This window comes from Ictalurus furcatus, chromosome 3 (assembly GCF_023375685.1).
Source record: "Ictalurus furcatus strain D&B chromosome 3, Billie_1.0, whole genome shotgun sequence".
Classification (NCBI taxonomy): Eukaryota; Metazoa; Chordata; class Actinopteri; order Siluriformes; family Ictaluridae; genus Ictalurus; species Ictalurus furcatus.
The window spans coordinates 21,157,419-21,175,018 of NC_071257.1; the positions used below are offsets into that span (position 1 = coordinate 21,157,419).

Sequence of the window (17,600 nt, forward strand, 5' to 3'; positions counted from 1 at the left end):
GGTGGGCTGGTTTTGTTCTAGTAGATCGCATTTCTCTTTGGCAGGGTTGTCCTGTAGTGCCTCTGCTGTAATGACTGTTGTCTGGAAACTGACTCACAGGCAGACGTATGAACTGGGCTGAGGGCCATTTACTGCTACTGCAAAGTGCTGTCCACGGTTCTGTTAGAGAATGTGTTTTAAGTTGTTTGAGGCAACTTTGCTTCATCTGGACAAGAGAATGGGGCTGTTTGCAGTGTTCCAAACTGCTGTTGACATTCATCTGTTCATGTCCTGCAAAATTATTAAAGTCACTGCAATTTTGGGGTTCTCTCTCTCACCTGTAAATGTGTATATCTATAAATTGGTTCGATATCATATTTCTTGATATTGCTGTTTGCTTTTTATCAACAAGATAATTCATTTACTAACAAATAAACCACATTGATAATTCCCTGACATTTATAATGTTATATATTTTTTGTTTTATATTAATTATTTTATTCTGTTTATTTGATTATGTTTTCTAAATTATGTGTTAAACGAGATTAAACATGTATGAAAGAAACAAAAACAAGTTGTAAATGCAGTAGTTAATATAAGTTCATGTTGTCATCTTTGCAAAACAGAAACTTTATTGGTAATTGGGCAGTTAGCAATAAAATAACCATCCAAAGGAAAAGGTTGTTTTTTTTTCCTTCAGAAATTTTAATAGCCAGTTGAGAAAGAGTCCTCCCAGCTGTCTCTAGTCATCCACCTACCTATTAGTGTGTATTAGGACAGAAACCCCCTGGAGGTTTAATTTTTCATCCTTCAGCTCACTATACTGTAGTGAGGCTGGTTTATACTTCTATATCAGCATATTTGTGAGCATGTCAGTTTGTCCTGTCGCATAGATGTCTGACTTCATACTCGCATGTAATGTGAGCATGTTCACTAGGGGCCAGAAAGTGAATAACTAAGTCAAGTGATATAATGTTAAATATTTAGATTTTCTCCACAGAAAAAGATGAATCGAAGGCAAGTGTGAATTAAAGAGACTATATAATAAGCCTTGCGTACCACCTCTCACTTGCATGGTTTATTTTTTAAACTTTTACCTAAATGTTTGATTAACTACCCCAAGACTTTAACTAACTGATACACTATATGCAGTATCTCACAAAAGTGAGTACACCCCTCACATTTTTGTAAATATTTGATTATATCTTTTCATGTGACAACACTGAAGAAATGACACTTTGCTACAATGTTAAGTAGTGAGTGTACAGCTTGTGTAACAGTGTAAATTTGCTGTCCCCTCAAAATAACTCAACACACAGCCATTAATGTTTAAACCGCTGGCAACAAAAGTGAGTACACCCCTAAGTGAAAATGTCCAAATTGGCCCCAAAGTGTCAATATTTTGTGAGGCCACCATTATTTTCCAGCACTGCCTTAACCCTCTTGGGCATGGAGTTCACCAGAGCTTCACAGGTTGCCACTGGAGTCCTCTTCCACTCCTCCATGACAACATCACGGAACTGGTGGATGTTAGAGACCTTGTGCTCCTCCACCTTCCATTTGAGGATGCCCCACAGATGCTCAATAGGGTTTGGGTCTGGAGACATGCTTGGCCGGTCCATCACCTTCATCCTCAGCTTCTTCAGCAAGGCAGTGGTCATCTTGGAGTTGTATTTGGGGTCGTTATCATGCTGGAATACATGCTGGGATCATGCTCTGCTTCAGTATGTCACAGTGCATGTTGGCATTCATGGTTTCCTCAATGAACTGTAGCTCCCCAGTGCCGGCAGCACTCATGCAGCCCCAGACCATGACACTCCCACCACCATGCTTGACTGTAGGCAAGACACACTTGTCTTTGTACTCCTCACCTGGTTGCCGCCACACACGTTTGACACTATCTGAACCAAATAAGTTTATCTTGGTCTCATCAGACCACAGGACATGGTTCCAGTAATCCATGTCCTTAGTCTGCTTGTCTTCAGCAAACTGTTTGTGGGCTTTCTTGTGCATCATCTTTAGAAGAGGCTTCCTTCTGGGACGACAGCCATGCAGACTAATTTGATGCAGTGTGCGGAGTATGGTATGAGCACTGACAGGCTGACTCCCCACCCCTTCAACCTCTGCAGCAATGCTGGCAGCACTCATGCATCTATTTTCCAAAGACAACCTCTGGATAGGATGCTGAGCACGTGCACTCAACTTATTTGGTCGACCATGGCGAGGCCTGTTCTGAGTGGAACTTGTCCTGTTAAACCGCTGTATGGTCTTGGCCACCGTGCTGTAGCTCAGTGTCAGGGTCTTGGCAATCTTCTTATAGCCTAGGCCATCTCTTTGTAGAGCAACAATTCTTTTTATCAGATCCTCAGAGAGTTCTTTGCCATGAGGTGCCATGTTGAACTTCCAGTGACCAGTATGAGGGAGTGTGAGAGCGATGACACCAAATTTAACACACCTGCTCCCCATTCACACCTGAGACCTTGTAACACTAACAAGTCACATGACACCGGGGAGGGAAAATGGCTAATTGGGCCCAATTTGGACATTTTCACTTATTGGTGTACTCACTTTTGTCGCCAGCGGTTTAGACATTAATGGCTGTGTGTTGAGTTATTTTGAGGGGACAGCAAATTTACACTGTTATACAAGCTGTACACTCACTACATTGTAGCAAAGTGTCATTTCTTCAGTGTTGTCACATTAAAAGATATAATCAGATATTTACAAAAATGTGAGGGGTGTACTCACTTTTGTGAGATACTGTATACTGTGTATAAATATGTACACGCACTGTATAGTAACCCTGCATAAATATAATAAAGTTGTGAACTTGCATTTCATGCCCACATTGACTAGAGGAGCTGCAGCTCATCACCTCTCTCTCTCTCTCTCTTTCTCTCTCTATCTCTCTGAGCCCTGATCTCACTGCACATCAGCACATTTCTGACTTCTGAAGAAGTTGTGATCATTAACATAAACGCCCTCTGTGTTGTGATGCAAATACACTTCAATGCAGAAGTATAAAAAATTAACAAAAGAGGTACTTGCTCTTTCTTCACTGGAACATATTAAGCTTGAAAATAGATAACCAGTGATCTAATGATACAGTACATGTATGGTGAAGTTTTATTGTGATTTTGTCCACATGATATCCTTTTATAGCATTTGTATAACATTTTTAAAAATATATATAATTAAGTAGAAGCAGCTGATCTGATGTTAAATTTTTTTTTACCTTTTTTTTCAGATTTTTAAAAACTTTTTAAACAAATAATGTAGCTTACATATTAAAAAATAATCCATATATTTATTATTTGTAACAACTGTGATATACACTATATGGCCAAAAGTATGTGGACACCTGACTATAAGCCCCATATGTGCTTTTTGAACATCCCATTCCAGATTTAGTCCTTTTGCTGTTATAATATCCTCCACTCTTCTGGGAAGACTTACCACTAGATTTTGGAATGTGGTTGTGGGGATTTGTGCTCATTCAGCCACAAGAGCATTAGTGAGGTCAGGCACTGACTGATGGGTGAGGTCACACAGTCGGCGTTCCCGTTCACCCCTAAGGTGTTGAGGTCAGGGCTCTGTGCAGGCCACTCGAGTTCTTCCACTCCAACTTTGGCAAGCCATGTCTTTATGGACATCACTTTGTGCACAGGGGAATTATCATAGTGGAACATATTTGCCTCAGTTCCAGGGAAGAGAAATTGTAATGCTACAGCACACAGAGACATTGTATACAATTGTGTGCATCCAACTTTGCGGCGGGTTTTGTCAAGAACCACATACAGGTGTGATCGTCAGGTATTCACAAGCATTTGGCTATATAGTGCATCATGTATCAGAGAAATGCATTTGACAATCATAATATGGTATTTTTATCATATCACCCACCCCAGTTGCGAACTTTTCTAAATGCTTAGCATGCCACAGATTTTCAAAAAGCATTGTGAGCAACTCTTATAATGTGGAAACAGTACCACCATAGCAAATTTTTTTAATCAGAATCATAAATAAATCTTTGTCTACTGCATCTGTAGCATATATGAGCTTATCAGAGACCATTTCAGCATATCTGCTGGTTCCTGAGAACAGAAACACTGTTTACTCAAACTCGCTTATAGGGACAGAGAACAAGGCAGACAATCATTCTTTACACAAAACATATTTTTGTAAAATACTTTCATGATTCTTTTTCAGTCAGTTATGTGAAAATGAAGATTCAAATCTTTTCAGAGATACAGGTACTTTTCAGAGAGGAAAGATATTGTGCTTGTGTGTTACCGGTGCAGTTGTCTGGGTCTGACTGCACAGTAACCCGGCAAACCATTCATGAAAGTAATTAACAGGGACTTCTATTTTTATAGTATTGCTCCACTGTTGGAAAGATGCGTAAAATTATGTACAACTTGCGCTGGTGCGAATTTCTCTAATTTCTCTTTCATTCTAAGATATAAATATAAATGCATATTCTAAACATTTATTGATGTCACTGATCAACTTGTCCTTACGCTTCCATTATAAGTACGATTCCAGTGAACGTGTTTTCTGTTCTTTCCTCAGTATAGAGAAATGTGAGTTATTGTGTGAGGTAATATCTTATAGGTTAGGAGTGGATGGAAAATAGGATGGAAAAGCACTTATTTATAGAGCATGCAGCATGGCAGTTCAAGGAGTTGTAGAGTTCCAGGTTAGGGTTAATGGAAGTCCGGTTCTGTGGAGAGAAGGCTTCAGGTCAGATACAGTTCTTCATTCTCACGCATTTCTCAGATTTATTTATTTTTTTGTATTTATGCTATTACCGCTGTTTAATAATATTCTTTAGAGCACTCGTTAAAAACACCCACTCCCAACAACAACCAGATGTATGAATTATGACTATACTTTTGCACAATTGTATTTTATTGTCCTCTTTCTTGCTGCAGTCCTCAGTCTCACAGCATCAGTGGTCCAAAATGGCTTGCCATTAATGCCGTTGATGCTGATTTCTCTTAAAGAGCCTCAGTCAGTCAGCCTGCTGGTGTGAACCGGCATCTTTACTACCTCCAAGCACACATTTGTCATTTGAGAACTCTTTTGTTTGGTCTTTTCTTTCGTTGGCTCTCCTTTCTCAGCAAGTCTTTCTCTGGTTTCCCAGGCAGATGGAGGTTGCTGAGGGGAACTGGATTAGCCCAACCCAGCCCTGTACACCAGCAGAGTGCTAATTATCTGTGTACGGCTGCTGATCACACAAAGCCTTTTCTGTTTCACAGGAAGCCGCTGTGTGTGTGTGTGAGAGAGAGAGAGAGAGAGAGAGAGAGAGTGTGTGTGTGTGTGTGTGTGTGTGTGTGTGTGTGTGTGTGCACGCCAGTGTAACTTTGGTTAGTTGGGGGTAGTTAGAACTGGAATATTTATGGCCTTCCCTGAATGTCAGGGATATACTACACAGTGTTGTGTAGTGCCTCTGTGTGTGTGTGTGTGTGTGTGTGTGTGTGTGTGTGTGTGTGTGTGTGTGAGAATATTCATTGGTGTGTGATGTGTTGCGTTAGTTGCACAGCTTTAAGATCACAGGAATATTTATAGCCCTCCTTCTGTAATCAAGCAAACTTTCAGTAATGTGTATAGAGGATTGCAATAATGGCCTCCTCATACACATAGAAATGCAGAAAAACACAGCAGAGAGTAGAAGAATACGAATTATAGAGCAGTGGTCTTAGCATCATCCATTATTAATCCTAATAGCTTTTGCCCTCTTCCCCTGTGGATGCCTTTGAGTGATTCGCTTGTCATGTGATGAGTAGTGGAGGAGGGCTTGCGTAATCCTTTTTTTTTTTTTTTCCTTTTCCCCCATTATCCCTGTTTCACTCTTACAGAAAATGATGAGCTTTATGGTCACAAGTCTTGCATGTCACAACACAAATGTGTGCATATATATTGGTTGTTCCCCATGTGTGTATGTATGTTCCTTCTGACGGACCTTTAATCTCATATTTGGCTTCTCACACAGTGCTGCTCTTCAGTACTGTTCTCTTCTCAGTAACATCAGTCAGAGGTGAGTCCTTGCATCCCATCAATGCAGCACTGCGCTTACACTTCCACGTTAATGGATTTGTGGGCAGCTGTGGCTCCGGTGGTAGAGCAGGTAGGGTTGGCAGTTTGATTCCTGGCACATGACTCCACATGCTGAAGTGTCCTTGGGCAAGACACTGAACCCTAAGTTGCTCCCGATGGCAACTTAGCGCCTTGCATGGCAGCTCTGCTATCATTGGGGTGTGTGTGTGTGTGTGTGTGTGTGTGTTTGTGTGTGTGTGAATGGGTGAATGAGAACCAGTGTTTGGAACCGCTAAGGTTAAAAAAAAAGTGCCATATAATTGCAGACCATTTGCCATTTAGCAGTGGCCACCTCTTGTAGTGTCACCCACCAACCAAGCTTTGCTCTACCTGTGCTGTATTACCCAGGTATCACATATGGGTGGAGATAAAAATAGCTCATCCCATCAGTTTGGTCAAAAGCAGAATGTTCCTGATAATACCTCTTTTTTACTGGAATAGCAATCTTCAGTAGTCCATTAACTGTCTATTACCTGTCCATCAAAGCTTCCTTGTCAATTTAAATTTCATTTTCTTATGGACCTCACTCTTACTGGAGATCCAAGAATAATCCAGCATCTGCTATCCCAAATAGCTTTGTACTCACCTAATTTATTACCTCACATAATGGAGTTGCACACACTACCCAAGTGTACTGTGCACTTAGTAGATCACACTACATGCACAATAGAATACTATTTGAGATACAACTACAGAAACTGCATGATTCTCGTGCTTTTGTTGTATTAAAATGTATATTGATAAACTTTTTACTTAAGCCTCTTTGTATTTTCACTAAGGATTAAATTATTGGCACACTTAAGTGTTCGGCTCACTCTGAAAGGGAGTTGTCAAGAATATCAAATAAGATACACTGCTCTTTTTTTTTTGGTAAGAATCTTAAAGCCTCAAGAGGGCATGTGTTGCAGTGATTTTATCATGTGTAAAGGCGCCTTAAACAAGACGTGAAGCAATAAACAATTCTTAAAATACCATGCAATATATAATTGGTTAACATTAAGCTTTGGTTTCTAAGCAACGTAATGGATAAAGATTGGTATTTTATGCACAGAAAAATGGCCCGTGTTATTGGTGTAAACTTGCTGCATTAAGACAGAATTCAATTGTTATGATGGGGTCACAGGTGTGCATACAATGGATATAAAAATTCTACACACCCCTGTTAAAATGGCAGGTTTTTTTTAATACAAAGACACGAAAATAAGAACATTATTATTTCCACCTTTAATTATATAATGCAACCTATAAAAAAAATTTAAAACAATTTTAGGGGAAAAAATAAAATTAATAAACTTATGGTTACCTGGTTGCATAAGTGTGCACACCCCTAAACTAATACTTTGTTGAAGTACCGTTTGATTTTATTACAGCAGTCAGTCTTTTTGGGGTAAGAGTCTATCAGCTTGGAACATCTTGACTTGCCAATATGTTTGCATTCTTTATTGCAAAAGCATTCTAGATCTGTCAGAGTGCGAGGGCATCTCCTGTGCACAGCCCTCTTCCGGTCACCCCACAGATTTTCAGTTGGATTCAGGTCTGGGCTCTGGCTGGAACTTTCCAAAATGATGATCTTTGGTGAAGCTCTGTTGATTTGAATGTATGCTTTTGGTTGTTGTCATGCCCCAAAGGTGCAAGTTCTCTTCTTCAGCTTTCTACTAGACGCCTGAAGGTTTTGCACCCAAATGCTGCCACCACCATGCTTTACCACGGGTATTTGTTGTTGTTTTTTTTTTGTTGTTTTTTTTGTTTTTGTTTTTCATTTTATTTTATTTTTGCACCAAATATACATTTTGGAATTATAGCCAAAATGTTCAACCTTGGTCTCCTCATATACTAGCACATTTTGCCATGAGGCTTTGGTGATCGTGTATATGTTTTGGTAAAATATGCACGTTTTGGCTTCCATCTAGCTACCCTACTTTATAACCCAGAGATTTGAAGAATAAAGAATATCGTCATTGCATGTAGGGAACAAAGTCCTGCAGCACCTTTAATGCTGCTCTAGGCCTCTGAGCAGCATTCCTGGGCAATTTTCTCCTGGTTTTCTCATCAGTGTTTGAGGGATATCCTCTTCTTGGTAATGTCTGTGTTGTGCCATGTTTTCTCTACTTGTCGATGATTGTCACCACTATGTTCCATGGTACATCTAGTGCCTTGGAAATTCTTTTGTACATCTTGTAAACGGTACCTTTCAACAATGAGGTCCCAGTCATGCTTTGTAATCTCATTGTGGACCATTGCTTTTGAAATAAGATGCAACCAAGATGATGTCAGCAAAAGGTATGTCAGGTATGTGGACTTATATGCACTGTATATCAAGGATTTTACAATGGCTTTAAACGTGGCTCAGTCAGTCAGATTTTAGATCTCCGTATCATTTGACAACTTGTGCATATCACTAGTTAGCACCTGATCCCCCAGAATGTTCACGAGATGCATCATGCACAGTCCCGAGTTTGGATTTGTTACCAAGACATGCCGTGCTGCGCTCTTCACTGGAAAAGTGCTAATATTCTGACTGTGCTTTCACCCCAGTCCTTCATACCCTGTCCTCAGAGACATCATTGCTTCTTCAGCCTTCTGAACAACACAGTGCCCGTTCAGCCCTGTGGCTTTGGAGCTCTGACACAAAGGCAACGGGAGAGCTGAGGTGTGACCGAGTGTCTGAGTCTGTGCCCTTTCACTCTTCCTGTTTTTCGTTTTTTCAAGTTACTTCTGTTCATCAGTCGTCTTTTACGGGGCCTCTAGCAGTGGAGCTGAGCCATTCTTCTTTGTTTTTGCTCAGTTCATTTGCATCCAAATGATATGTAGCCTCCCTTTTTCCTCATCACTCTTGGTGTCATGCCTTTGAGTGATGAGCTTGTGGGAAAGCGATAGAGGGTGAAAGGTATAGTAATTAGCTACGTAGTGTAGCCTCAAAGCTGCAGCGCAGCTCTTGACAGGCCTTGCTTTACACCTGTCTTTACAGAGAAGTAAATTGCTTTCACATAAATGACAACAGAGATGGAGGAGAAACCATAGGCTGTGCAAACACAGAAAAAGGGCCCCATACATTTGTGTTAAGACTAATGTCTGGCTTTTTAGTTTCTAGGTAAAGACATCACTGGGTCTTCTATCTAGGAGGCAGAGATACTAAGGAGAGATAGAAGAACTCAAAGCCTTGGTGTATACCGTTTGTAGCTAGATGTCTTCCATCTTTAAATGACTTTTAAGGGGCTTGACTGGTTATTAATTTGCTCATTTGGCAAGATCAGCCTGAATCCCTTTTTTTCCTTTTTTTTTTTTTTAAAAAAAAGGACAAGAATGAACAAAAATGGAGTGGGGATGTACAGTAGTTAGCTTGTATAGGCATGGTGGAGTATAAATGTAAGTATAAATATAAGTAACAGCTGTTACATTGTGGTAGATGCTGCGTTCAAATTCAAATGAGTTTTTATCAGTAGAGGGGGATTGATGATGACTTACAGCCAGCACTTAGCTGGATATCATTCACCAGAAATGGCTAATATTCCACCTTCAGAAGGAATTTTAAGAAATGGCAAGCAAGAGAGCACCATCCTGGGGGGCCGGGAGTGGGTGGGGGGGGGCAGTGGAGGGGGGGCAGGGGAGGGAGGGGAGGCTAAGGCCTCTAAGGCTCTAGGTTACCTAAGGCTCTAGGTTACTGATCGGAAGGTCAGGGGTTCAAGCTCCAGCACTGCCAAGCTGCCACTGTTGGGCGCTTGAGCAAGGCCCTTAACCCTCTCTGCTCCAGGGGCGCTGTATCATGGCTGACCCTGCGCTCTGATCCCATCCTCCTAACATGCTGGGATATGCAAAGAAAAAAGAATTTCACTGTGCTGTAATGTATATATGACCAATAAAGACTCATCATCCCATCATCAAAACATATATCTCAGCAGGACTAAACACACCTTTTACTTTAGGGATTGGCCACACTATGTGGCTTCGTAGGCTTCAGTCCTGCTAGTAGCAGCAGTGATCGTACCTTTATAAATAAGTTTAATGGCTGTACACACTATAATGCTGTAAGCTTGCTCCATCCATAGAGATTCAAGTTTGTACACATGAGCACTGTGCACATGAAGTGTCATCAATTATAAATAAGCAAGTCCAGGTATTACATATCAAGTTGCAAGTCCTGCAAGTATTTTCCACCATCCTAATGTCCTTTTTGTTACATGCAAATGAATTAATATCAACTCCATGTTGTTCTTTAACTTTTAGACACTGGTCTAATGAAAATGTGAAAAAAATAAATAAATAAAAATCTTATCTGACTGTATTGATTTACCATAGCTGTCTTTATGCATTTTGTGCCTCTGCATTACTATTCTCTTTATAAAAAACACAGTGCTGAAATGGAAAAGCAGCACACCAAACTGCAAAGAGAGTAGTCTAGTGATATAAATTCTCATTAAACCTATATTAAGCTATTATATTAGACATGTTTATGTGCGTAGACAGCATTCTTAGCACATTTGCATAGTCATTGAACCGTACAGCCACTAAATGATTTTACAGACCTTTACGGACTGGCAATAACTACAGATTGCATAATGTATAAACTCACCATCCACTTTATTAGGAACACCTCTACATCTACTGCTTATTTATGCAATTCTCCAATGCATAAAAATCATGCAGATACAGGTCAAGATCTTCAGTTAATGGTCATATCAAATAACAAAACGGGGGGAAATGTGGTCTCAGTGACTTTAACCATGGCATGTTTTTATGGTGCCAGACACACTGCTTTCAGTATTTTAGAAACTGCTGATCTCCTGGGATTTTCACACACAACAGTCTCTAGAGTTTACACAGAATGGTATGGAAAAGCAAACTGGGGTAAAAAAAAAAAAAACATCCAGTCAGTGTCAGTTCTGTAGGTGGAAATGCCTTGTTGATGAGAGATCCGAGGAGAATGACCAGACTGGTTTGAGCTGACAGGAAGTCTGCAGTAACTCAAATAACCAATCCTTACAGCCGTGGTGAGCAGAAAAGCATCTCAGAATGCACAACATTTCGAACCTTGAGGTGGATGGGCTACAGCAGCAGAAGAGCACATCAGGTTCCACTCCTGTCAGCCAAGAAAAGTGGTTTGAGGCGTCTGTAGGCACTGGTTCACCAAAACTGGACAGTTGACCTGGACTAGGCAATCTTTTTTTTTCTCTCTTTTCCAATACTCAACTGTCCAATTTTGGTGAATACTGATGAATATACTGATGAGCTCTGTATAAGCCTCATGTTTGCTGGTGCATTGTGTGATCTGTGTATATATATTTCAGTTTAACAGCCAACATAATGAGTCACATTCTACACACCAGTATCACCAAATTAAGAATTACTAATTAATTCTGCAATAGTATAATATATGTTACAAGTCAGGTTTTTTTTTTTTTTTGTTTGCTTGTTTTTTTTTTTGTTCTAGTAACTGTTGGACAAGGTATAGACATTAGCTATTTTCTTATCATTTTCTGATGTGCGGCAACAGGGTACTAAGCTTATATTAATGAGAGTTATAGTGATGGTATTACAACTCAAGTTGCATACAAAGTGCTTCTTGAAATTGCTACATCTTGTGCAGTATTCTACGTGGAATCACTGAGGTGATCATGTCCCCTGATCTGTGCAGGTCAATTCCACTAAAGCAGCTGGGAGCACACCTGCAGGCCCTGGTGTGGGAGCTACCTCGGGCACTGTGGGCACAGCAGGAGCAGCTCCTGTCCAGTCTGATCTGGACCTGTTCAGTGAGAACAGCAGCAACAAAGCAGAGGAATCCACCAAGAAACCTCTCTCCAAGGACTCTATCCTCTCCCTGTATGGGTCCAGCACTGTCCCACAACAACCTGCACCAGGTAAACACCACACCACACCACACTTGCAGATATGGACTTAAGAGACCTGTGCATATTATGAACCGCCGGTGTGTCTCAGAGAAGAGAAAGAAGGGCCATGAAAAAGGGGATTTGGTAGATGTTTAAGTAAAGTAAATCCGTCTGTGTATGTCTCTCTGTGCATATCTGTCTGTCCGTATATGAATGGATCATTGAGTCAGTCTGTTACAGTGGTTTTGTGTGTGTGTGGTTTGTCAGAACCACCCAAAGCAAACTTCTGAAGGCCTAAAACACAAATGTCCAGGCTCTTGTCATATCAAAACTGGGTGCAGCAGCACGCCTCGCCTTCAACCAGCCCAAAAGGACCCGTCACACCCCTTTTCATCTCCCTCCACTGGCTTCCTGTAGCCGCCCATATCAAATTCAAGGCCTTGATGCTCACGTACAAGACCTTGTCTGGAACAGCACCCCATACCTCATCTCTCTCCTACGTTCCCTCACACAATCTGCGATCGATTAATGGCCAACGCTTAGTAGTGCCTACTCAGCCTGGCTCAAGGTGCCTTTCCAAACCTTCACACTAACTGTCCCTCAGTGGTAGAATGAACTTCCAACCTCAATCCGGACCACAGAATCTCTCACCATCTTCAAAAAACAAATAAAAACCCATCTCTTCTGTGAACACATAACCAACCCCTAAAATGCCAACCACACATTATCCATTTTTTTAAAAAAACAACAAAAACCCAACTTTCTCTGGCACTAACACCTCTACTCTATGCACCTTGCTTTTCTAGAACTAAATTAAAAATCTTGTATGGTAGCACTACTTGTATTGTTCTCCGCTTGATATATCGCTTTGCTTGTATTTCCTCATTTGTAAGTCGCTTTGGATATAAGCGTCTGCTAAATGAATATTCAATTCAATTTTATTTGTATAGCGCTTTTTACAACGGTCATTGTCTCAAAGCAGCTTTACAGAAATATATAAACATGGGATACAGCTTTTAAATGTGTGAATTTATCCCAGTTGAGCAAGCCGGTGGCGACGGTGGCAAGGAAAAACTCCCTAAGATATACATGTAGTAAATGAATAAATATACATGTAATGTTTGTTTTTTAAGAACATTAGGAGGTTTGTAGCTGTTGTAGGCTGTCCTTCAAACAGTGCAGCAGTGTAGTAAACATCAAGTAATAATCTGTGAAAGCACATGTCATTTTGTCTGTTTTAAATAAAATGGTGTCCAGCTTTAGACTGAGATGTCGCACCGCATCTAAGAAAGACTACAGTGCATGCAATCATCACATCTCTGCAGTGTTGGGAAGGAAAGGTTAAAAAAAAAAAAAAAAGGAAAAAGAAACAATGTAGCATTTATCAGTGCTGCTCTGGTACGTTTGATAAAATAGTTTAACTCTGCTACAACACTTCCACCGGACTACTACTTTAAACAAGTAGCTTCGGTATACCAATACTACTGACTTTCCTCGAAGACCTTCATCCTGCTACAGCAGCTGCCTTTCTGTTTCCAACCTGCTGAAAAGAAAACATAAAAGAGCGTTTAGCCCATGATTGAATGTGAGTATCAATTATTTAGCTATTGAATGGTTCCATGATTCAGCACAGTGATGCTGCTGAACACAGTTTAAAGCTCCTGCCTGGCTCACACCTGGCGTGTAGCACTCTTTAACAGCACATTTCTGCAAAAGTTCAGCCTCCAAATGAAGGCTTTGCCATTTCTCCACTGTCGAGTCACCTCTTAATAAGCCCTTTCAGCTGGTGCACCTCCTTCTTCCTCTCTCATCTCAAAGATCACTTGAGGTGAATTGGCCTGGCACTGCACATTAGTGCACGCTTCATTTTGGGTCTGTCTCTGGGCATTTGTGTACTCCTTTCTCCCGTCATTTATTTCTTGGTGTTTGTGTGCTGACTGATCTTTGTTGTTGTTTGTGTGTATGCCGTTGTAAGGGTGTTTACCAAGGTTTTTCATTTTGTTTTCTCTCTCCCTCTAGCTGCTATGTTCATTGGTACGTCTCAGATGCCGTTTCCTGCACAGCCTCAAGCTAACTTCCAGGCCTTCCCAGCTATGGGCGGCCCCATGCCGCCCACCACCATGATGGGCGCAGTTATGGGCCAGGGCGGGGCTATGATGGGCCAGAATACTGGGATGATGGTTGGCATGACTATGCCCAATGGCTTTATGGGAAACGCCCCAGCGGGAGTAATGGGGGTGGCGCCTGGCATCATGGGAGCGCAGGCTGGAGCAATGCCAGCAGGCGTTGTGCCCCCACAGAACATGTACACCATGCAGCCTGGCCAACAGACCCAGTGGAGCGTGGGACAGGTAAAAGACTCGACCTGCCGTATTCATAATATTGTCAGACACAAAGATACTGAATCTGCTGATGGCATCATGTGGACGCATTTGCTGGAGATTCAGTGTGCCAAACACTTAACGCAGCATTTTGTCAGCCCACAGTGGTCTTAGCTAATGCACTGTATCTCATCTCAGAGGGCTGAGCTTTCACTCTTATGATCGCCACATCAGCAAATCCGTATGATGCCGAACTAGTGCTGGTGGTGGGTGGATCATCAATCTAATGCCTGCCAGGCTGTATAGAGATGTCCAAAAGCATAGATATTATTATACTCAGTTTGAGTAAAAAGTAAATTGATATGCCACCATAATCCAGCAGGATGTTTGCCAAACTAATAAAAATGCATGTATAAATAAAACCTTTTAGGTATTTGAAGGCTGCTTCATCCCAGACGTTTACAGGATTTGATACTACAAATTAGACAGTGATATTTTTGATCAATTACAGTGAAGCCTTCATCTAAAGAGGCTGTCGTATTCTCCCATCAGAATTAGAAAGATCATTTAACAGCATCTAATCTTCAGTCACCGCCTGTTTAAAGGTGCTCATTCAAAACGAGACCCTTGTTAATTAGGACTGTCACAGTTTTGCCACACAGAAAATGACTGCAGTATCTTGGGAACATGCTAGTAGAACTCATGATAAGTTACTCTGATAAATCCCACCTCCTGCCCTATGATTGGCTAATAGTTCACATCACTTCAACCATACCACAGCAGTTGAACTTAAGAAACAGCACACTTTATTTGGCCCACTTGTCTTTCAGCAGAGACCTTTAACTGGATATTTGTCTCACCTTGTTCTCATTTTGTTGGTAAATTAGGTTTACTTTGTGTTTGTATGCAATCATATTGTATTTTACATCCTGCTACATGTACTCTTTGATTCTCCGGATAGTTAAAAGCTCTTATAATCCTGCAGGGCGGTCTAATGAGGAAACTCTGTGTAATAGGGTTCTACATAAACTATTTAAGGGTCCCCAAAGGGAGAAACCGTTTTTCAAAGAGTGTGTTCAGAATATTTATAGAAAATAATAAATGTAAAACGTACCACAAGAAATATTTTTGTGTTATGTATACTGTATTTACCAAAATAACCTCTCATAACTGACAGCAGTGCAGTGACCATGACAGCCACACTTGGCATGTATCGACACTCGGTCCTCATTGCATATTGCATACAAATACGTACACACCATCTCGAACCTCTCACTCTACAAGGTTAAATATGTATTATAAATCCAGCATGCGTCTCACATAAGTGCAACCCGAATTAAAGTCCCCTCACTGCAGTGTCCCTTTGCATCTGCAGGTGTCCTGGAATAAAAGGCATGCAATAGAACGTTCAAAAAGCCACTGCTACAGTACAGACATTGTTGGCTGTTCTGGTTAAAGCAACTATATCTGGGGTAACAGGTCTCCGATGAAAGCAGTAGTCTTTTGTGCCTGGTGTGAACTTCAGTTAGATTTGTGGCGGAGTTATACAATGCTCTTGAGAACCTAAAGGTCATGGAAGGTGTAGAATAGGAAGAATAGGGATTTTCAGTGTACACCTTTGAATAAAAGCTGTTTTTTTTGGACAATGAGGTGTTTGACTAGCTCAATCAGACGCTCTAATTTCATTGCCTTTCTTTCTTAATGCATAAGAGATTTTGTAAGGATAAGAATTTTTTGTTTATTTTTTTTTTCTAAAGAGAGATGGGCTGGAGGTGAAGCACTGCTGGAAAATAAAATCATTGATAGATTGCTAGACTGAGAAGAGGATTAGAAGTGCGGGACGTTGGCTGCTAACTCAGTAATACATGGTTTCTGTCTTTGTCATTTTTAAGTTGATTATGTCTCTCTTCTCATTCTTTTTTTTGACTAGATGAACCAGCAGATGTCTGGGCTGAACCTGAACGGTGCCCCCATGGCCTTTGGGCAGCCTGGGACCGCTATGGGGGGCTGGGTGGGACCTCCTTCTGGTCAGACCCTCAGTACCCAGCTCTGGAAGTGAGTGAGTGAGCGAGCAAGGGAGGGTGGAGGACAATAAAGGGTACAGCATCCCTCCAACCCTCCATCTTCCCTCCCTTGACCATCCGCCAGAGCACACGAAGAGTTTTATCCACGTACTGCTCTTTTTTTTTCCCCCTCCCACTTCTTTCCAACCATAACTCTTCTACTGGAGATTGTCAGTTCAACCTCGCCACCTGTGAGTCAACCGAGCGATCGAGAGTGTGAAGAGTTGAAGAGACTGGCAGCTTTGTCCGTCTTATTTGCAGTTTTTTTCTTCTTCTTCTACTTCTTGTTCTTCTTCTATATATTTTTTGGGTTGAAAAAAAAATTACATATCAGCGAAGAAAGCTGCTGGACCAATATACAAGCGTCTAATATATCATTACCAAATCAATAGTGAGTACTAGTATTTAAATGGCAGAGATATGGCTATCATGTTTGTGACCGCTGCCCCCCTCCCTCCCCCACCAGTGTATATGCCACATATCCTGAAGCCCTGTAGCAGCTATCGTATGATCCAATGTACTGTATGTAAGCATAAGATAGAGAAGCAGTCAATCCTCCTCTCACCTCTCCCTCCTTGTACAAGTCCATCAGCTCCATCACCCTCGTCCATCTTTTACTGTGACGTTTTAATGTGTGCATTACAGAGAAGCACAGTTAGCAACAGGCAAATAAACCTGGACGACTCAACAGCAGTGTAACGGCCAATGGGAGAAAGGGGGTGGAATTATTAATTGAGCTATGGGGAGCAAAATCGAGAGTGGGGGTGTCTACAGAAAGGATTTGTGAGCGAATAGGAAATTTTATCTGATTTTTAGAATCAAACAAACGTGCACATATGAACATGCTGGTCCCATGACTGTGGCAGAGTGAAAGTCCACTCAGACAGGGTCCCTCTGCTGTGCAATAACGTGAGTATCCACACCTCGTCATCCAGGTTTATTTCTATAATGTGTTTACATTTTTCTGGTGCCTAGTACAGAGGGGAAAAAAAATGTTATTTCCGTGCATTAAACAGTGAGTAGCCATGAACTATTGTGTGATCCTTTTTTTTCCTTAATGCTTCATTTTATTGTAAAGTTCCCCTTTTTTTTATGATTTATGTATATATTTTTTTCTTCTCTACTTTACTTTTAAAAGAGGGTCATTTGGAATAAAGACCGTTGTAATCCAAAGGTTTGTTCCTGTAGTGCTGGGTTCAGGCTGTTGGCATTGCCCTGGATCTTTCTTCATGTCCATATTCTCAGGCTCATAACACATTCATGGCAATAAGATCTTTTTTACAGAAAGCTTTATCTAATAACTGCTTATATAC

At 41.0% G+C, this 17,600-nt stretch overlaps 1 protein-coding gene across 5 annotated transcripts in view; it reads left to right on the plus strand.

The window, feature by feature from the left end:
• The window catches only part of smap1 (small ArfGAP 1), a 125,826-nt gene extending 108,515 nt beyond the window's left edge, over nucleotides 1-17,311 (plus strand). For all 5 annotated transcript variants that reach the window (XM_053621382.1, XM_053621381.1, XM_053621384.1 and 2 more), the window contains 3 exons: nucleotides 11,711-11,933; nucleotides 13,923-14,254; nucleotides 16,155-17,311. In XM_053621382.1, coding sequence (XP_053477357.1) covers nucleotides 11,711-11,933; nucleotides 13,923-14,254; nucleotides 16,155-16,283 — 684 coding nt within the window. In that variant the 3' untranslated portion in view covers nucleotides 16,284-17,311. The remainder of the gene's footprint in view (nucleotides 1-11,710; nucleotides 11,934-13,922; nucleotides 14,255-16,154) is intronic.
• Nucleotides 17,312-17,600: the final 289 nt, after the last annotated feature.